Source organism: Mya arenaria, chromosome 3 (assembly GCF_026914265.1).
Source record: "Mya arenaria isolate MELC-2E11 chromosome 3, ASM2691426v1".
NCBI lineage: Eukaryota > Metazoa > Mollusca > Bivalvia > Myida > Myidae > Mya > Mya arenaria.
The window spans coordinates 29,636,880-29,658,857 of NC_069124.1; the positions used below are offsets into that span (position 1 = coordinate 29,636,880).

Genomic DNA, 21,978 nt, shown 5'->3' on the forward strand with positions numbered 1-21,978 from the left:
AAATTAAAATATCTATGTTTTTCGATTTGTTTGTCTATGAACCCAAATTACTCTAATAGACCAGGGCTGTGTGTAAAACCTGCAGAACTGATTTACTCCACCTTTAATTTGAGAGGCTTCTTGGTAGATGTTATTCACACATTAGTCTATTAGATGGGATGGAAGAATGGAAAATTCGTCTTGAAGTATTTCAAAACATCCTTTTTCAAGTTCCACCTGTTCCCGGTATATACTATAGTTATTTCTCTCAACAATGTGAATCTTTGAATCTTCTTAATATTTAACTTATGAAGAAAAGTTGTTTCTTCTTCTTTGAGAATTTTAAATTTTCTGTCCTAGAAATCCCCCAGACTGCCACCATCCGGAGAGGATTAAACACCGATGTCACTTTGGGGAGTGTCCCACATGTCGCCAGGTCTGCCATAAACAGCTGCCCAATTGTTCGCACGTTTGCCCTGCATCCTGCCACACGGCCGTCAAGGTCAAGTACAAAGACAATGTGAGTGGGTGTTTTGATTATTTTTTCAAAGCTGTGAAGGTTACAATAAACAATATCTCATAATAGTTTGCTGTCTAAATAAGTTTTACATTTCACTTTTGCCCTCACTTTAAAAAGCGGGGTTTGTTTTCCTTCAACATGTCAGTCTGTTGTTCAGTTGGTAGACCTTGTCTGATTGATATAAAGAAGCATTAGGTCCTCAAACTAAGAGGTTAGTCATGACCAGCAGATGATCCATATTAATTGTTAGGTCAAGGTCATAGTTGCTGTGACCTTGGAGACAAAAAGCCTATCCAAGAAATAACTGGACTAAATATGATTTGGCCTAAGGTTGTGGCCCTTTTTTATCACAGAACCCTTGTCCGCTTGAATAATTGGCTCTCATATTTACTTAATTAAATACATTACTCATTGCATAGTTTTAGTTTCAGACATTTAGTCCACTAATTCTGATGATTTTATTCATTTTGTATGCGTTTTAAAGGCTGAGGCCTCTAGTGGAATGCATCATTTTAGAAAAACATTATCATTTTCAACATGATGAGGATCCTTAATTTGATGTGTTTTTCCCACGTGTTTCAGAAAAAGCGTGCGGGTCCGTGGGAAGGTGGCCCCAGGATTATAGAACAGGTGGTAGATCGACCGTGCCCTCCCTGTATGGTTCCAATCGCTATACAGTGCTACGGGATGCATGAGGTAGCTACTCTTTACTTATCAATCTTTGAAATTTGCTGTTTTGTAAAACATTGATCAGTTAATCAGTCAGACGCAAACCATTCCATATTTTAAATGTTAAGGCCTAACTACATACATGCCATATCCCCCGGCAGGGGGGAAAATCTCGAATTTCGACCCATCTCCTGGTCCCCCGCCGGGGGATCCATATCCCCTGGAAAATCCCCCGGAATTTCGACCCATCTCCTGGTCCCCCGCCGGGGGATCCATATCCCCTGGAATTAAAAAAAAAAAAAAAAAATTCAAAACTTGCTTAATGTTGACAGTGGAAAGCATCAATATTATTATGAGTGTGAAATTCCATGAAGGACCATGATGACTAAGTCCAAAAATTATTGTAATTTGAATGTATTTCTGTATTTATTCTTATATTATAAATGCAGATATTGCACTAATTTTCGTCGCGTAAAAATCCCCTGGTGTAATATCAAAATCCCCTGGAATTCAGACCAAAATCCCCTGGGAAGCCTCTCAGAAATATGGCATGTATGTAACTAGGATATTTATTTTTTTGCTACAGGGCTTTCCTTTGTGTTTTTTGAAAAAAAAACAATTGATTCCAGGGCTTTTTCTGCCCATTTTGGGAAAAAGACCCTAGACATATTGGGAAATTTTGTGTTGTGAAAATGCGGAAATTGAGAAATTTTACAGTGGAAAGAAAAAGCTGTCTAGTGTCTGTGAATTAGGAAATGATTTATATTAGTTTATTTTCCCTTTAAAAGACCCACAATGGCTGAAATATCAATCCTTGGGGTGTAAATATCTATTGCAATAAATCATTACAGATAATATTTCATATCTCTGAATGTGATGAAAATCAATGATTTCTGAGTTCAATTACCAAAAAAACTTCAAATCACATAATTTATTTGGATTTTTTTTTTTTTTGGATTGGGATTTTTTTCTGAAGATTGGGAAAAATATCTTATATTTTGCTTTGGGAATGGGTCCAATAGAAAAAGCCCTGGATTCATTGATCAATTCATTGCATTGCATTAAATTGCATTTTATATTATTTTATGTATCATAAACATAAATATGATTGACCCCTGTTTTTCAGACTGGCAGTTTTGCATGTTCAGTGGTGAAGCCGTACTCCTGTGGGCGCCAGTGTGGCAGAAACCTGATATGTGGCAACCACACATGTTCCCGTATGTGTCATGTGGTGGAGGGCTCACAGGAGCCAGTCATGGTTGGTACATTCTTGGTCATGGGTAGTTAATACCTATTATTGAAATAATATATGACATTGTCTGGAAACCAGGGATATAAGACTGCTGACAAAAGATAAGATCACAGTTTTTCATATTAATGTTTGAAAAATGATGCTTTAGGGCTGACAGCATTACTAATGCTTTCAGAAAAATGTTTTTGGCAGGTTTTCTTACAATTGAGATTTGTTCTATTGTGAATTTTCTTGTATGACTAAATTGAAGGCATTGATTCAGCTTTTCTGAGATCAATAATATTCAAAAATTGTCAAAACTGTCAATCTATGAGAGTGCAGTATTAAAACTATCATATTTTCAGGCCGGCACCAACTGCCAAAAGTGTGAGCTGGGCTGCCAGTTTGAGCGCCCTGAGGGTTGCACTCATCCATGCCAAAAGCCCTGCCACCAGGACGCCTGCCCGCCCTGCACCCAGATGTTCCGAATGCGCTGTCACTGTCAGGCCTCCATCAGGCATGTGGAGTGTTACAAGTGGGTGGCCAGTTCTGACAGCAAGAAGGAGGAGATGAAGACTTGTGGGGGACCGTGTCCTAAAGTTGTTAGTGATCAATATCAAAGTCTTACCTTATATCCTTACAATGGGGGAGGGGGGTGAAAATGATTTTTAAAAAAATGGATAAATAATGCCAGCGTGTGAACTTAAGCACACAATAAATGTATATAATAATAAGAATAATTGTTATTTTCAGTGTAAGATCATGCTACATTTCACAGTGAGCTATATTTCACCAAAATTATTTACTTTTGGTTTTCAAGAGGTATATAGAACTTATTTATAGAAGAGCTATATATATCTCTGCCTACAGCTGTCATGTGGCCACCAGTGCAGTCTGCTGTGTCATCCTGGTGCGTGTTCCCGTGCTGACCAGTGTGAGCGAAAAGTAACGGTCAAGTGTAAATGCAAGAGACAGAAGCGTGATGTCAAGTGTCGGGACAGCAATAAAGAGAAGGCCCAACTGCAATGTGATGACAAGTGTAAACAGGAAATACAAAGAAAAAAACAGGTACTGAACTGGTAATAGTTGGTATGCAATGGATAGCACACAGAATGTATAGTGTTTGGTCTTTCATCTTGTGTGCTTCTTTGGCGAATGATCCATAGAACACATTTGATTCAAGCGTCTGAAATACCAAACGTTTTTATTTGCACAAACAGTAGGCTTCCGTATATCAAACCCTTGCCTAAATCGTTGGTTATTATCCGAGGTTTTTTAAACACATATCCTTATAAAGACAGAATGTGTATCTAAATAAAATGCATTGCAAGCAAGAACTTCTCAAGTTTTATTTATTTAAACCATTAATTTATTTATCTGATTTTTTTTATTCCTTCACCTGAAAGGGCAACATAATTATGGATGATTTTTCGGTGGCTGCATTAGCTAATCCTTTTGCTAGCAATAACTTTTTTTTAGTATTTGTCATCCAATTATGACCTGCAAGTAGTATTAACATTTATGTTGTTATTCTGAATTTTTGTTTTGAAAGGTGTTAAAAGCAAAGTACCATTTCTGTTCTGCAGATAGAGGATGAGGCGGCAAAACAGCAGGCGGCAGAGGAGGAGAAGAAACGCCAGGCTGAGCTTGAAGAGTATGAACGCAAGATGAAGGGGCGTCGCCGCAAACAACGCAAACATGCTGAGGTGGAAGTAGAGGAGAGATTCCTCACCCGAAACAGAACCGCCATCTTGACCATTAGTGCCAGTGTGCTTTGCCTAGCTGTCTTTGTCTACTATATAATGACTGTTGTTTGAATGAATATTTATAATTATGCACAAGTGTGGGGCCAACTGGTGGCCATATTGGATTTTGTCTTAATTTTGTTAGTTTTTAAACATCAATATAAAAAATGATGATTCATGCATACCTTGGGGCGTTCAGCTTGGATAGCCATCAAGTCTTTGGTTTTGATTTTGTTTACATATATAGTATACATGAAGATTTTGTTCTTACTGTTTCTGTTAGTTGTGATATATTGTGAAGTTTCTGAATTGTTGGAATAGAGAGGGGGAGACCAATGGTTTCTCTGGAAAACAATATCTAGTCTTTGAATTATTTTTATGCCCCCGAAGGTGGGCATATTAAAATCGCACCGTCCGTCTGTCTGTCTGTCTGTCCGTCCGTCCGTCCGGCTCTGTAACTTTCCCTTGTATGGACAGATTTTAAAATAACTTGCCACATGTGTACCACATACCAAGACAACGTGTCGCGTGCAAGACCAGTGTCCCTACCTCAAAGGTCAAGGTCACACTTAGTGTTTATTCACAATGGAGTGCTGCATATAAGGACATAGAGTATAGGTTGTCGTGTCCGGGCTGTAACTTTCTCTTGTATGGACAGATTTTAAAATAACTTGCCACATGTGTTCCACATACCAAGACGACGTGTGGCCTGCAAGACCCGTGTCCGTACCTCAAAGGTCAAGGTCACACTTAGTGTTTATTCACAATGGAGTGCTGCATATAAGGACATAGAGTATAGGTTGTCGTGTCAGGGCTGTAACTTTCCCTTGTATGGACAGATTTTAAAATAACTTGCCACATGTGTTCCGCATACCAAGACGACGTGTGGCCTGCAAGACCCGTGTCTCTACCTCAAAGGTCAAGGTCACACTTAGTGTTTATTCACAATGGAGTGCTGCATATAAGGACATAGAGTATAGGTTGTCGTGTCCGGGCTGTAACTTTCCCTTGTATGGACAGATTTTTAAATAACTTGCCAAATGTGTTCCACATACCAAGACGACGTGTCGCGTGCAAAACCCGTGTCCCTACCTCAAAGGTCAAGGTCACACTTAGTGTTTATTCACAATGGAGTGCTGCATATAAGGACAGAGTATAGGTTGTCGTGTCCGGGCTGTAACTTTCTCTTGTATGGACAGATTTTAAAAATAACTTTCCACATGTGTTCCACATACCAAGACGACGTGCCGCGTGCAAGACCCATGTCCCTACCTCAAAGGTCAAGGTCACACTAAGTGTTTATTTACAATGGAGTGCTGCATATAAGGACATAGTGTATAGGTTGTCGTGTCCGGGCTGTAACTTTCCCTTGTATTGACAGATTTTAAAATAACTCGCCACATGTGTTCCACATACCAAGACGACGTGTTGCGTGCAAGACCCGTGTCCCTACCTTAAAGGTCAAGGTCACACTTAGTGTTTATTCACAATGGAGTGCTGCATATAAGGACATTAGAGTATAGGTTGTCGTGTCAGGGCTGTAACTTCCTCTTGTATGGACAGATTTTAAAATAACTTGCCACATGTGTTCCACATACCAAGATGACGTGTCGCGTGCAAGACCCGTGTCCCTGCCTCAAAGGTCAAGGTCACACATAGTGTTTATTCACAATGGAGTGCTGCATATAAGGACATATGGTATAGGTTGTCGTGTCCGGGCTGTAACTTTCCCTTGTATGGACAGACTTTAAAATAACTTGCCACATGTGTTCCACATACCAAGACGACGTGTCGCGTGCAAGACCCGTGTCCCTACCTCAAAGGTCAAGGTCACACTTAGTGTTTATTCACAATGGAGTGCTGCATACAAGGACATAGGGTATAGGTTGTCGTGTCCGGGCTGTAACTTTCTCTTGTATGGACAGATTTTAAAAATAACTTGCCACATGTGTTCCACATACCAAGACAACGTGTCGCGTGCAAGACCCGTGTCCCTACCTCAAAAGTCAAGGTCACACTTAGTGTTTATTTACAATGGAGTGCTGCATATAAGGACATAGAGTATAGGTTGTCGTGTCCGGGCTGTAACTTTCCCTTGTATTGACAGATTTTAAAATAACTTGCCACATGTGTTCCACATACCAAGACGACGTGTCGCATGCAAGACCCGTGTCCCTACCTTAAAGGTCAAGGTCACACTTAGCGTTTATTCACAATGGAGTGCTGCATATAAGGACATTAGAGTATAGGTTGTCGTGTCCGGGCTGTAACTTTCTCTTGTATGGACAGATTCTAAAATAACTTGCCACATGTGTTCCACATACCAAGATGACGTGTCGCGTGCAAGACCCTAGTCCCTGCCTCAAAGGTCAAGGTCACACATAGTGTTTATTCACAATGGAGTGCTGCATATAAGGACATAGAGTATAGGTTGTCGTGTCTGGGCTGTAACTTTCCTTTGTATGGACAGACTTTAAAATAACTTGCCACATGTGTTCCACATACCAAGACGACGTGTCGCGTGCAAGACCCGTGTCTCTACCTCAAAGGTCAAGGTCACACTAAGTGTTTATTCACAATGGAGTGCTGCATACAAGGACATATGGTATAGGTTGTCGTGTCCGGGCTGTAACTTTCTCTTGTATGGACAGATTTTAAAATAACTTGCTACATATGTTCCACATACGAAAACGAAGTGTCATGTGCAAGACCCATGTCTCTACCTCTAAGGTGAAAGATACACTAAGTGTTTATTGACAAGGGAATTCTGAATATAAGGACATAACAGTGTAGGTTGTCAAGTATGGGTGTTTTTTTTATGTTCAGAGGCAATTTAAAATAACTTGCCATATGTATTTGACATGTAAAGGCAAGATCAACTTTTCATGTACTGACCTTGTTCGTAGGTCAATGTCACATTGGGGGGCATTCGTCACATACTGTGACAGCTCTTGTTTAGTTATTGTATAGGTGGTTTTAAGATAAAATAGCTTTGACTCTGGCTTTTAACTTTGGATTTGGACATGTGATTTCAATGGTTAGAAGTTTAAAAATTTCGATACATCATTAAATTGTGTTGTTAGTTTCAAAGGAGGCTATTGTGAAATAATTTATATCATTTAAAAGATTGTATGTGAAATTTGTCAGATATTATATCATTGTAATATTCTACTTGATTATTTAATTTACCTCAAACATATATCAGACATATCGGACAGGGTATTGCTATACCGAACAAAGCTTGAAGTAAGAAATCTTAAAGTATTAATGCCATATTTATTGTTTTCGTCTTGATCGTTATTATTGAAGGGCTGCATATAGTAATCGATGCCTGTCTGTCTGCCAGCCTGTTTGTCTGTCCGTCCCATTGGCTTCCAATCAATAATTGAAAAAAATCTTGGGGCCCAGGAATCTCAGACACGGTAGACTGGTTGATAATGACAAGAAGATGACCCCTATCAATTTCGAGGTTGAAAGGTCAAAGTTGAATATTAATATAAATTCACAAAGTTGTCAAGGTCCTTTGAAAAAGTGTTTTGTAGGACATTTGTGAACTATGTTTAACAAAACTTAGTATCTCAGTCATGATATTTCACCTGATAACGTGATTTCAGATAATGTTCACAGATTTGTAGATTACCTCTTGAAGGCGTTTGTTGACTGAGGTAAATGGCATTTTAATCAAACCTTTCTTTAACGTATATGTTATATATAAACATCTGACGAGGCTCAATCTGAGGGATTTTGTCACATTCTGTGACAGCTCTTGTTTCTATGTAAATGTATAATTTACAAACAAACAAAACTTTTGACATAAATATATATTATATTATTCATTAATAAATCTAATTGAATATTTATTGATATTGTTTTATACTCTTAGCATATTTTCTAATTAGCCATTTTCAGATCCAAATATTTGTATACCCTTGCAAGAAAAATTTTAAGATCTGGGAAGAATGGCGGTTGGATGGTTAGGAAAGCAGTCTTTTGCTTTACATCTGGAGCAAATGTGTTGCATAGGTTTAGAAATTTTCAGAAAGATTGTTTTCAAACTTGGTACACATAATTACCATGATATTTCAAACTAGCACCTACATGTAATATGTGTGAGCTGTTACCAGAGAGTTGTGCCTTTTAGTGTTTAATAAATTGTTCAGAAGTAATGTGCCTTTGAGCCGTTAACTATTTGTTCAAGAGTAATGTGCCTTTTAATTTTATATTCACTTTATTACTATTTAGGACAACTGCTTTCACAGGTTCCAAAGAAGTGTTTTGAAACATGGCACTCGTGATTATGAATAAGTGAGCCTTACACATTTATCGGCATTTGGGCTCAAGGGTTATATGCCCTTTAAGTTGTTCTTACTGTATAGCTATAGTAGTTACTGGAATTAAATACTTCCACATTGTCAGAGGCATTGGTCTGAAACTTGGTACACATTGCCATCAATAAGTGTACTAGTGCCAGGCATATTTTTAATGGGCCATAACCTAAATGTACTTAAATTATCCCCCTGCCAAACTGAAGGCTTCGGGAGGGGAATATTGTTTTGGCATTGTTTGTCTGTCCCAATTTTCTTCTGTCCGGAATTATATCTTTGTAGGGATTGGTCAGATAATGTTCAAATTTGGTCAGAATGTTCCCCTTGATGAAATCTTGACCACCTATAAAAATGTGTCAGAGGGGATAGAAATCTGCACTAGGTCAAATCTTTGAAACACACTAGAGACATTACCCGGTATATTTGGCCAACTATTCATCAAACTCAATCAGAATGTTTCCTCTTGATGAACTCTGGGATGAACATGTGATCTAAAACTAGGATATCGCGTCAAATCAGATTTTTTGTCTGGGACTGTATCATGGTAATGATTGATAAGATTATGTTCAAACTTGGACAAAATCTTACCCTTGATAAATCTTACCATATTTTCAAAGGGGTCATATGTGGTCAAAAAGTAGGTCACTAGGTCAAATCTTTGAAAAACATATTAGAGGCAATAAATCTGGTTCGAAAAATATGAAATGTAATAAGAATGTTTTCCTTGGTCATTGACTAGTTTGAAAAATCATGTCTTGAAACAAATAATGGTATTGATTGTTCAGGATCAAATTGTGGTCAAAATGTTCCTTTTGATGTAATTTTGGTAGACTTGAGAATCAGGTCACAAACTTAATCAGACTATTTGTCTCGATATGATTTTGGATTAGTTTCGAACAAGGTCACATGGGGTCAAAAACTAGGTCACTAGGTCAACTCTTAGAATAAATCTTGTAAACACTAGATGATATATTTTAAAATATATATCTTGATCTTGAATATATCTTCATTTAATCTTTTATTATCATAGTTACAATGTATTTGCCCTTCAATTTTACAGTTACAACTAATACAAAGGTCTGTGAAGTGAGCTTCCTTCACAGTTTAAAAGGAATTGTTTTGATATAAAAACACATGTCATAATAAAGTGTACTTATTTCTGACATAACATTGCAACAACCTAGTCGTACATGCCCTTGGATTTGAATTTTATTCTTATAGAATCGTTACAGATTGTGAAGCGATCTCATCAATACCATCATCACTCATCTTTCTGAGGGTGTTAACCCCCTTTTTAATGCGCCAGATTCCGGGCCATTTTAGGCGTTTTATTACAGATGCCGAGGTTAGGTACGCTGAATTCCACTTATAGAGCAAACTGGATTTGTTTGCCATAAGAAAATAGGCAAACATAAATAAGTAAAACAATAAACTTCTATAAACGAATAAATGATGAATCCGACACCAAAAATAAGTTTAAATATGTTGTCGGGTGAAAACCCCCTCTTAGCACAATAAGAACTTTAATCGTTTGCCTTATGGGAAGTGGCACGTTCCGAGTCATCCGACCCTTCGAGTCCAATCCAAATTCCAGTAACCGCCGCTGGCAACGTCAGTAGTAAAGTAAAATCTGATATAGGAATGGCTATAATTTATCATTTTATATAACGTATATCAGTTTAATTACTTAACACATAGTTCTCTTTAAAGAAAAAGAAAAACGTCTGAATTCGACACGACCTATAACTGATCATCTATACACATAACTGATTTATCATTTAGTATTTACATTTATTGCTGCTAAAACAATAATTAGGCATTATACGATCATCATCATCATCATCATCATCATCATCATCATCATCATCATCATCATCATCATCATCATCATCATCATCTAAATACTCTTGCTATTGATTATTGCAGCGTCATCCACAGCCTTCTTTCCCTCCTTTATTCTACTCCTCTGCTTGCACCTTCTCATTTCCATCTTCCTCCTCATATTTATCATAAAAATAATCATTATCATCAGTATTACCTCTGTCGCCATCGTCATCACTATCACCATCGCGATAATAGCGAATAATTATATATTTTATAGTTAACATAAAAAAATACTTAACCATATAGGATACTCAATAACACTGCTTAACGAGAAACTCTTTGTTCCAAACAAATTTACCACTGTTCCATCCAGTACCTCTCTCCCCAACCCCAAATGTTAACCCTGTGTACCCTTTGTTGATACGGGTGTTCGGTAGCAGTTATTAAAGTTTTGGCCATCGTTACATGAGAAATGGCCATGAGATGAGATGCGAATTGGGGATCTCAAAATTCTGTCTATAAGGCACTGGAGGTAATTTTGGGCATTATGAGTCTCTAAAAATTATGTAATAGTATTGTTTATGCAGAACCGGTACCAATTTGCTACGGTTTTTTTGGACAGTTTTTATTCGAAACTGTGCTGGACACACCCTCAAATTCAAATCTGCGCCAAGGATTCAAACCTGTTGTCTGATATTCGGAGTTAAGCAACCCCTACGCTGTCATGACTGACATGCAACTCTGGCTGCATGAGCAATGTAATCCGGAAGAACGAAAATGGGGGTCGGGTGACCCTCCTCAGCGTATTAGGGGTGTAAATCAGTATTCGGGGTCATTGTTGTGCGTAAAGTGTTCCGGGGACTGTCCGCGTTGCTTTAGAATGCAACTATGGCTGCATGAGCAATGTAATCCGAAAGAAAATAAATTGGGGGTCGGGTGACCCTCCTCAGCGTATTAGGGGTGTAAATCAGTATTCGGGGTCATTGTTGTGCGTAAAGTGTTCCGGGGACTGTCCGCGTTGCTTTAGAATGCAACTCTGGCTGCATGAGAATGTAATCCGAAAGAAAAAAAATTGGGGGGTCGGGAGACCCTCCTCAGCGTATAAGGGTTGTAAATCCGTATTCGGGGTCATTGTTGTGCGTAAAGTGTTCCGGGGACTGTCCGCGTGCTTTAGAATGCAACTCTGGCTGCATGAGCAATGTAATCCAGAAGAAAATAAATTGGGGGTCGGGTGACCCTCCTCAGCGTATTAGGGGTGTAAATCAGTATTCGGGGTCATTGTTGTGCGTAAAGTGTTCCGGGGACTGTCCGCGTTGCTTTAGAATGCAACTCTGGCTGCATGAGCAATGTAATCCGGAAGAAAAAAAATTGGGGGGTCGGGAGACCCTCCTCAGCGTATAAGGGTTGTAAATCCGTATTCGGGGTCATTGTTGTGCGTAAAGTGTTCCGGGGACTGTCCGCGTTGCTTTATAATGCAACTCTGGCTGCATGAGCAATGTAATCCAGAAGAAAATAAATTGGGGGTCGGGTGACCCTCCTCAGCGTATTAGAGGTGTAAATCAGTATTCGGGGTCATTGTTGCTTTAGAATGCAACTCTGGCTGCATGAGCAATGTAATCCGGAAGAAAAAAAATTGGGGGTCGGGTGACCCTCCTCAGCGTATTAGGGGTGTAAATCAGTATTCGGGGTCATTGTTGTGCGTAAAGTGTTCCGGGGACTGTCCGCTTGCTTTAGAATGCAACTCTGGCTGAATAAGCAATGTAATCCGGAAGAAAAAAAATTAGGGGTCGGTTGACCCTCCTCAGCGTATTAGGGGTGTAAATCAGTATTCGGGGTCATTGTTGTGCGTAAAGTGTTCCGGGGACTGTCCGCGTTGCTTTAGAATGCAACTCTGGCTGCATGAGCAATGTAATCCGGAAGAAAAAAAATTGGGGGTCGGGTGACCCTCCTCAGCGTATTAGGGGTGTAAATCAGTATTCGGGGTCATTGTTGTGCGTAAAGTGTTCCGGGGACTGTCCGCGTTGCTTTAGAATGCAACTCTGGCTGCATGAGCAATGTAATCCGGAAGAAAAAAAATGGGGGTCGGTTGACCCTCCTCAGCGTATTAGGGGTGTAAATCAGTATTCGGGGTCATTGTTGTGCGTAAAGTGTTTCGGGGACTGTCCGCGTTGCTTTATAATGCAACTCTGGCTGCATGAGCAATGTAATCCAGAAGAAAAAATGGGGGTCGGGTGACCCTCCTCAGCGTATTAGGGGTGTAAATCAGTATTCGGGGTCATTGTTGTGCGTAAACTGTTACGGGACTGTTCGCGTTGCTTTAGAATGCAACTCTGGCTGCATGAGCAATGTAATCCGGAAGAAAAAAATGGGGGTCGGGTGACCCTCCTCAGCGTATTAGGGGTGTAAATCAGTATTCGGGGTCATTGTTGTGCGTAAAGTGTTTCGCGGACTGTCCGCGTTGCTTTAGAATGCAACTCTGGCTGCATAAGCAATGTAATCCGAAAGAAAAAAAATTGGGGGTCGGGTAAACCTCCTCAGCGAATTAGGGGTGTAAATCAGTATTCGGGGTAATTGTTGTGCGTAAACTGTTACGGGACTGTTCGCTTGCTTTAGAATGCAACTCTGGCTGCATGAGCAATGTAATCCGGAAGAAAAAAATGGGGGTCGGGTGACCCTCCTCAGCGTATTAGGGGTGTAAATCAGTATTCGGGGTCATTGTTATGCGTAAAGTGTTTCGCGGACTCTCCGCGTTGCTTTAGAATGCAACTCTGGCTGCATGAGCAATGTAATCCGGAAGAAAAAAAATGGGGGTTGGGTGACCCTCCTCAGCGTATTAGGGGTGTAAATCAGTATTCGGGGTCATTGATTGTTGTGCGTAAAGTGGTCCGGGGACTGTCCGCTTGCTTTAGAATGCAACTCTGGCTGCATGAGCAATGTAATCCGGAAGAAAAAATATTGGGGGTCGGGTGACCCTCCTCAGCGTATTAGGGGTGTAAATCAGTATTCGGGGTCATTGTTGTGCGTAAAATGTTACGGGACTGTTCGCTTGCTTTAGAATGCAACTCTGGCTGCATGAGCAATGTAATCCGGAAGAAAAAAATTGGGGGTCGGGTGACCCTCCTCAGCGTATTAGGGGTGTAAATCAGTATTCGGGGTCATTGTTGTGCGGAAAGTGTTTCGGGGACTGTCCGCGTTGCTTTAGAATGCAACTCTGGCTGCATGAGCAATGTAATCCAGAAGAAAATTATGGGGGTCGGGTGACCCTCCTCAGCGTATTAGGTGTGTAAATCCGTATTCGGGGTCATTGTTGTGAGTAAAGTGTTCCGGGGACTGTCCGCGTTGCTTTAGAATGCAACTCTTGCTGCATGAGCAATGTAATCCGAAAATAAAAATGGGGGTCGGGTGACCCTCCTCAACGTATTAGGGGTGTAAATCAGTATTCGGGGTCATTGTTGTGAGGAAAGTGTTCCGGGGACTGTCCGCGTTGCTTTAGAATGCAACTCTGGCTGCATGAGCCATGTAATACGGAAGTAAAAAATTGGGGGTCGGGTGACCCTCCTCAGCGTATTAGGGGTGTAAATCAGTATTTGGGATCATTGTTGTGCGTAAAGTGTTCCGGGGACTGTCCGCGTTGCTTTAGAATGCAACTCTGGCTGCATGAGTAATGTAATGCAGAAGAAAAAAAATGGGGTCGGGTGACCCTCCTCAGCGTTTAAGGGGTGTAAATCAGTATTCGGGGTCATTGTTGTGCGTAAAGTGTTCCGGGGACTGTCCGCGTTGCTTTAGAATGCAACCCTGGCTGCATGAGCAATGTAATCCGGAAGAAATAAATGGGGGTCGTGTGACCCTCCTAAGCGTATTAGGGGTGTAAATCAGTATTCGGGGTCATTGTCGTGCGTAAAGTGTTCCGGGGACTGTCCGCGTTGCTTTAGAATGCAACTCTGGCTGCATGAGCAATGTCATCCGAAAGAAAAAAATGGGGGTCGGTTGACCCTCCTCAGCGTATTAGGGGTGTAAATCAGTATTCGGGGTCATTGTCGTGCGTAAAGTGTTCCGGGGTCTCTCCGCGTTGCTTTAGAATGCAACTCTGGCTGCATGAGCAATGTAATCCGAAAGAAAAAAATGGGGGTCGGGTGACCCTCCTCAGAGAATCAGGGGTGTAAATCAGTATTCGGGGTCATTGTTGTGCGTAAACTGTTACGGGACTGTTCGCTTGCTTTAGAATGCAACTCTGGCTGCATGAGCAATGTAATCCGGAAGAAAAAAATGGGGGTCGGGTGACCCTCCTCAGCGTATTAGGGTTGTAAATAAGTATTCGGGGTCATTGTTGTGCGTAAAGTGTTTCGGGGACTGTCCGCGTTGCTTTAGAATGCAACTCTGGCTGCATGAGCAATATAATCCGGAAGAAAAAAATGGGGGTCGGGTGACCCTCCTCAACGTATTAGGGGTGTAAATTAGTATTCGGGGTCATTGTTGTGCGTAAAGTGTTGCAGGGACTGTCCGCTTGCTTTAGAATGCAACTCTGGCTGCATGAGCAATGTAATCCGGAAGAAAAGATATTGGGGGTCGGTTGACCCTCCTCAGCGTATTAGGGGTGTAAATCAGTATTCGGTGTTATTGTTGTGCGTAAAGTGTTCCGGGGACTGTCCGCGTTGCTTTAGAATGCAACTCTGGCTGCATGAGCAATGTAATCCGAAAGAAAACAAATGGGGGTCGGTTGACCCTCCTCAGCGTATTAGGGGTGTAAATCAGTATTCGGGGTCATTGTTGTGCGTAAAGTGTTACGGGGACTGTCCGCTTGCTTTAGAATGCAACTCTGGCTGCATGAGCAATGTTATCCTGAAGAAAAACTATTGGGGTCGGTTGACCCTCCTCAGCGTATTAGGGGTGTAAATCAGTATTCGGGGTCATTGTTGTGCGTAAAGTGTTCCGGGGACTGTCCGCTTGCTTTAGAATGCAACTCTGGCTGAATAAGCAATGTAATCCGGAAGAAAATAAATTGGGGGTCGGTTGACCCTCCTCAGCGTATTAGGGGTGTAAATCAGTATTCGGGGTCATTGTTGTGCGTAAAGTTTTCCGGGGACTGTCCGCTTGCTTTAGAATGCAACTCTGGCTGCATGAGCAATGTAATCCGGAAGGAAAAAAATTGGGGGTCGGGTGACACTCCACAGCGTATTAGTGGTGTAAATCAGTATTCGGGGTCATTGTTGTGCGTAAAGTGTTCCGGGGACTGTCCGCTTGCTTTAGAATGCAACTCTGGCTGCATGAGCAATGTAATCCGGAAGAAAAAAAATTGGGGGTCGGGTGACCCTCCTCAGCGTATTAGGGGTGTAAATCAGTATTCGGGGTCATTGTTGTGAGGAAAGTGTTACGGGGACTGTCCGCGTTGCTTTATAGTGCAACTCTGGCTGCATGAGCAATGTAATCCAGAAGAAAAATGGGGGTCGGGTGACCCTCCTCAGCGTATTAGGGGTGTAAATCAGTATTCGGGGTCATTGTTGTGCGTAAAGTGTTCCGGGGACTGTCCGTGTTGCTTTAGAATGCAACTCTGGCTGCATGAGGAATGTAATCCGGAAGAAAAAATTGGGGGTCGGGTAACCCTCCTCAGCGTATTAGGGGTGTAAATCAGTATTCGGGGTCATTGTTGTGCGTAAAGTGTTCCGGGGACTGTCCGCTTGCTTTAGAATGCAACTCTGGTGGAATAAGCAATGTAATCCGGAAGAAAATAAATTGGGGGTCGGTTGACCCTCCTCAGCGTATTAGGGGTGTAAATCAGTATTCGGGGTCATTGTTGTGCGTAAAGTGTTCCGGGGACTGTCCGCTTGCTTTAGAATGCAACTCTGGCTGAATAAGCAATGTAATCAGGAAGAAAATAAATTGGGGGTCGGTTGACCCTCCTCAGCGTATTAGGGGTGTAAATCAGTATTCGGGGTCTTTCTTGCGCGTAAAGTGTTCCGGGGACTGTCCGCTTGCTTTAGAATGCAACTCTGGCTGCATGAGCAATGTAATCCGAAAGAAAAAAATTGGGGGTCGGGTGACCCTCCTCAGCGTATTAGTGGTGTAAATCAGTATTCGGGGTCATTGTTGTGCGGAAAGTGTTCCGGGGACTGTCCGCGTTGCTTTATAATGCAACTCATGCTGCATGAGCAATGTAATCCGGAAGAAAAAATGGGGGTCGGGTGACCCTCCTCAGCGTATTAGGGGTGTAAATCAGTATTCGGTGTCATTGTTGTGCGTAAAGTATTCCGGGGACTGTCCGCTTGGTTTAGAATGCAACTCTGGCTGCATGAGCAATGCAATCCGGAAGAAAAAAAATTGGGGGTCGGGTGACACTCCACAGCGTATTAGGGGTGTAAATCAGTATTCGGGGTCATTGTTGTGCGTAAAGTGTTTCGGGGACTGTCCGCGTTGCTTTCTAATGCAACTCTGGCTGCATGAGCAATGTAATCCAGAAGAAAAAATGGGGGTCGGGTGATCCTCCTCAGCGTATTAGGGGTGTAAATCAGTATTCGGGGTCATTGTTGTGCGTAAACTGTTACGGGACTGTTCGCGTTGCTTTAGAATGCAACTCTGGCTGCATGAGCAATGTAATCCGGAAGAAAAAAATTGGGGTCGGGTGACCCTCCTCAGCGTATTAGGGGTGTAAATCAGTATTCGGGGTCATTGTTGTGCGTAAAGTGTTTCGCGGACTGTCCGCGTTGCTTTAGAATGCAACTCTGGCTGCATGAGCAATGTAATCCAGAAGAAAAAATGGGGGTCGGGTGACCCTCCTCAGCGTATTAGGGGTGTAAATCAGTATTCGGGGTCATTGTTGTGCGTAAAGTGTTCCGGGGACTGTCCGCTTGCTTTAGAATGCAACTCTGGCTGCATGAGCAATGTAATCCGGAAGAAAAAAAATTGGGGGTCGGGTGACCCTCCTCAGCGTATTAGGGGTGTAAATCAGTATTCGGGGTCATTGTTGTGCGTAAAATGTAACGGGACTGTTCGCTTCCTTTAGAATGCAACTCTGGCTGCATGAGTAATGTAATGCAGAAGGAAAAAATTGGGGTCGGGTGACCCTCCTCAGCGTTTAAGGGGTGTAAATCAGTATTCGGGGTCATTGTTGTGCGTAAAGTGTTCCGGGGACTGTCCGCGTTGCTTTAGAATGCAACCCTGGCTGCATGAGCAATGTAATCCGGAAAAAATAAATGGGGGTCGTGTGACCCTCCTAAGCGTATTAGGGGTGTAAATCAGTATTCGGGGTCATTGTCGTTCGTAAAGTGTTCCGTGGACTGTCCGCGTTGCTTTATAGTGCAACTCTGGCTGCATGAGCAATGTCATCCGAAAGAAAAAAAATGGGGGTCGGTTGACCCTCCTCAGCGTATTAGGGGTGTAAATCAGTATTCGGTGTTATTGTTGTGCGTAAAGTGTTCCGGGGACTGTCCGCTTGCTTTAGAATGCAACTCTGGCTGCATGAGCAATGTTATCCTGAAGAAAAAAATTGGGGGTCGGTTGACCCTCCTCAGCGTATTAGGGGTGTAAATCAGTATTCGGGGTCATTGTTGTGCGTAAAGTGTTCCGGGGACTGTCCGCTTGCTTTAGAATGCAACTCTGGCTGAATAAGCAATGTAATCCGGAAGAAAATAAATTGGGGGTCGGTTGACCCTCCTCAGCGTATTAGTGGTGTAAATCAGTATTCGGGGTCATTGTTGTGCGTAAAGTGTTTCGGGGACTGTCCGCGTTGCTTTATAATGCAACTCTGGCTGCATGAGCAATGTAATCCAGAAGAAAAAATTGGGGTCGGGTGATCCTCCTCAGCGTATAAGGGGTGTTAATCAGTATTCGGGGTCATTGTTGTGCGTAAAGTGTTCCGGGGACTGTCCGCGTTGCTTTAGAATGCAACTCTGGCTGCATGAGCAATGTAATCCAAAAGAAAAAAATGGGGGTCGGGTGACCCTCCTCAGCGTATTAGGGGTGTAGATCAGTATTCGGGGTCATTGTTGTGCGTAAACTGTTACGGGGACTGTCCGCTTGCTTTAGAATGCAACTCTGGCTGCATGAGCAATGTAATCGGGAAGAAAATAAATTGGGGGTCGGGTGACCCTCCTCAGCGTATTAGGGATGTAAATCAGTATTCGGGGTCATTGTTGTGCGTAAAGTGTTACGGGGACTGTCCGCTTGCTTTAGAATGCAACTCTGGCTGAATAAGCAATGTAATCCGGAAGAAAATAAATTGGGGGTCGGTTGACCCTCCTCAGCGTATTAGGGGTGTAAATCAGTATTCGGGGTCATTGTTGTGCGTAAAGTGTTCCGGGGACTGTCCGCTTGCTTTAGAATGCAACTCTGGCTGCATGAGCAATGTAATCCGGAAGAAAAAAAATTGGGGGTCGGGTGACCCTCCTCAGCGTATTAGGGGTGTAAATCAGTATTCGGGGTCATTGTTGTGAGGAAAGTGTTACGGGGACTGTCCGCGTTGCTTTATAGTGCAGCTCTGGCTGCATGAGCAATGTAATCCGGAAGAAAATAAATTGGGGGTCGGGTGACCCTCCTCAGCGTATTAGGGGTGTAAATCAGTATTCGGGGTCATTGTTGTGCGTAAAGTGTTCCGGGGACTGTCCGCTTGCTTTAGAATGCAACTCTGGCTGCATGAGCAATGTAATCCGGAAGAAAAAAAATTGGGGGTCGGGTGACCCTCCTCAGCGTATTAGGGGTGTAAATCAGTATTCGGGGTCATTGTTGTGAGGAAAGTGTTACGGGGACTGTCCGCGTTGCTTTATAGTGCAACTCTGGCTGCATGAGCAATGTAATCCAGAAGAAAAAATGGGGGTCGGGTGACCCTCCTCAGCGTATTAGGGGTGTAAATCAGTATTCGGGGTCATTGTTGTGCGTAAAGTGTTCCGGGGACTGTCCGTGTTGCTTTAGAATGCAACTCTGGCTGCATGAGCAATGTAATCCGGAAGAAAAAAATGGGGGTCGGGTGACCCTCCTCAGCGTATTAGGGGTGTAAATCAGTATTCGGGGTCATTGTTGTGCGTAAAGTGTTCCGGGGACTGTCCGCTTGCTTTAGAATGCAACTCTGGTGGAATAAGCAATGTAATCCGGAAGAAAAAAATTGGGGTCGCTGGACCCTCCTCAGCGTATTAGGGGTGTAAATCAGTATTCGGGGTCATTGTTGTGCGTAAAGTGTTTCGGGGACTGTCCGCGTTGCTTTAGAATGCAACTCTGGCTGCATGAGCAATGTAATCCGGAAGAAAAAAAAATGGGGGTCGGTTGACCCTCCTCAGCGTATTAGGGGTGTAAATCAGTATTCGGGGTCATTGTTGTGCGTAAAGTGTTACGGGGACTGTCCGCTTGCTTTAGAATGCAACTCTGGCTGCATGAGCAATGTAATCCGGAAGAAAAAATATTGGGGGTCGGTTGACCCTCCTCAGCGTATTAGGGTTGTAAATCAGTATTCGGGGTCATTGTTGTGCGTAAAGTGTTCCGGGGACTGTCCGCTTGCTTTAGAATGCAACTCTGGCTGAATAAGCAATGTAATCAGGAAGAAAATAAATTGGGGGTCGGTTGACCCTCCTCAGCGTATTAGGGGTGTAAATCAGTATTCGGGGTCTTTCTTGCGCGTAAAGTGTTCCGGGGACTGTCCGCTTGCTTTAGAATGCAACTCTGGCTGCATGAGCAATGTAATCCGGAAGAAAAAAATTGGGGGTCGGGTGACCCTCCTCAGCGTATTAGGGGTGTAAATCAGTATTCGGGGTCATTGTTGTGCGGAAAGTGTTCCGGGGACTGTCCGCGTTGCTTTATAATGCAACTCATGCTGCATGAGCAATGTAATCCAGAAGAAAAAATGGGGGTCGGGTGACCCTCCTCAGCATATTAGGGGTGTAAATCAGTATTCGGGGTCATTGTTGTGCGTAAAGTGTTCCGGGGACTGTCCGTGTTGCTTTAGAATGCAAGTCTGGCTGCATGAGCAATGTAATCCGGAAGAAAAAAAATTGGGGGTCGGGTGACCCTCCTCAGCGTATTAGTGGTGTAAATCAGTATTCGGTGTTATTGTTGTGCGTAAAGTGTTCCGGGGACTGTCCGCGTTGCTTTAGAGAGCAACTCTGGCTGCATGAGCAATGTAATCCGAAAGAAAACAAATGGGGGTCGGTTGACCCTCCTCAGCGTATTAGGGGTGTAAATCAGTATCCGGGGTCATTGTTGTGAGGAAAGTGTTACGGGGACTGTCCGCGTTGCTTTAGAATGCAACTCTGGCTGCATGAGCAATGTAATCCAAAAGAAAAAAATGGGGGTCGGGTGACCCTCCTCAGCGTATTAGGGGTGTAAATCAGTATTCGGGGTCATTGTTGTGCGTAAAGTGTTACGGGGACTGTCCGCTTGCTTTAGAATGCAACTCTGGCTGCATGAGCAATGTAATCCGGAAGAAAAAATATTGGGGGTCGGTTGACCCTCCTCAGCGTATTAGGGGTGTAAATCAGTATTCGGGGTCATTGTTGTGCGTAAAGTGTTCCGGGGACTGTCCGCTTGCTTTAGAATGCAACTCTGGCTGAATAAGCAATGTAATCCGGAAGAAAAAAATTGCGGGTCGGGTGACCCTCCTCAGCGTATTAGGGGTGTAAATCAGTATTCGGGGTCATTGTTGTGCGGAAAGTGTTCCGGGGACTGTCCGCGTTGCTTTATAATGCAACTCTGGCTGCATGAGCAATGTAATCCAGAAGAAAAAATGGGGGTCGGGTGACCCTCCTCAGCGTATTAGGGGTGTAAATCAGTATTCGGGGTCATTGTTGTGCGTAAAGTGTTCCGGGGACTGTCCGCGTTGCTTTAGAATGCAACTCTGGCTGCATGAGCAATGTAATCCGGAAGAGAAAAAGTTGGGGGTCGGGTGACCCTCCTCAGCATATTAGTGGTGTAAATCAGTATTCGGTGTTATTGTTGTGCTTAAAGTGTTCCGGGGACTGTCCGCGTTGCTTTAGAGAGCAACTCTGGCTGCATGAGCAATGTAATCCGAAAGAAAACAAATGGGGGTCGGTTGACCCTCCTCAGCGTATTAGGGGTGTAAATCAGTATCCGGGGTCATTGTTGTGAGGAAAGTGTTACGGGGACATTCCGCGTTGCTTTAGAATGCAACTCTGGCTGCATGAGCAATGTAATCCAAAAGAAAAAAATGGGGGTCGGGTGACCCTCCTCAGCGTATTAGGGGTGTAAATCAGTATTCGGGGTCATTGTTGTGCGTAAAGTGTTCCGGGGACTGTCCGCGTTGCTTTAGAATGCAACTCTGGCTGCATGAGCAATGTTATCCGAAATAAAAAATTGGGGTCGGGTGACCCTCCTCAGCGTATTAGGGGTGTAAATCAGTATTCGGGGTCATTGTTGTGCGTAAAGTGTTCCGGGGACTGTCCGCGTTGCTTTAGAATGCAACTCTGGCTGCATGAGCAATGTAATCCGAAAGAAAAAAATATGGGGGTCGGGTGACCCTCCTCAGCGTATTAGGGGTGTAAATCAGTATTCGGGGTCATTGTTGTGCGTCAAGTGTTCCGGGGACTGTCCACTTGCTTTAGAATGCAACTCTGGCTGAATAAGCAATGTAATCCGGAAGAAAATAAATTGGGGGTCGGTTGACCCTCCTCAGCGTATTAGGGGTGTAAATCAGTATTCGGGGTCTTTCTTGCGCGTAAAGTGTTCCGGGGACTGTCCGCTTGCTTTAGA

At 43.0% G+C, this 21,978-nt stretch overlaps 1 protein-coding gene across 4 annotated transcripts in view; it reads left to right on the plus strand.

Moving 5' to 3' along the window:
• Positions 1-4,501, plus strand: part of LOC128227375 (NF-X1-type zinc finger protein NFXL1-like) — a 16,524-nt gene extending 12,023 nt beyond the window's left edge. For all 4 annotated transcript variants that reach the window (XM_052937836.1, XM_052937835.1, XM_052937837.1 and 1 more), the window contains exons 14-19: positions 340-499; positions 1,082-1,195; positions 2,295-2,426; positions 2,765-3,001; positions 3,270-3,467; positions 3,986-4,501. In XM_052937836.1, coding sequence (XP_052793796.1) covers positions 340-499; positions 1,082-1,195; positions 2,295-2,426; positions 2,765-3,001; positions 3,270-3,467; positions 3,986-4,216 — 1,072 coding nt within the window. In that variant the 3' untranslated portion in view covers positions 4,217-4,501. The remainder of the gene's footprint in view (positions 1-339; positions 500-1,081; positions 1,196-2,294; positions 2,427-2,764; positions 3,002-3,269; positions 3,468-3,985) is intronic.
• The last annotated feature ends 17,477 nt before the right edge of the window (positions 4,502-21,978 follow it).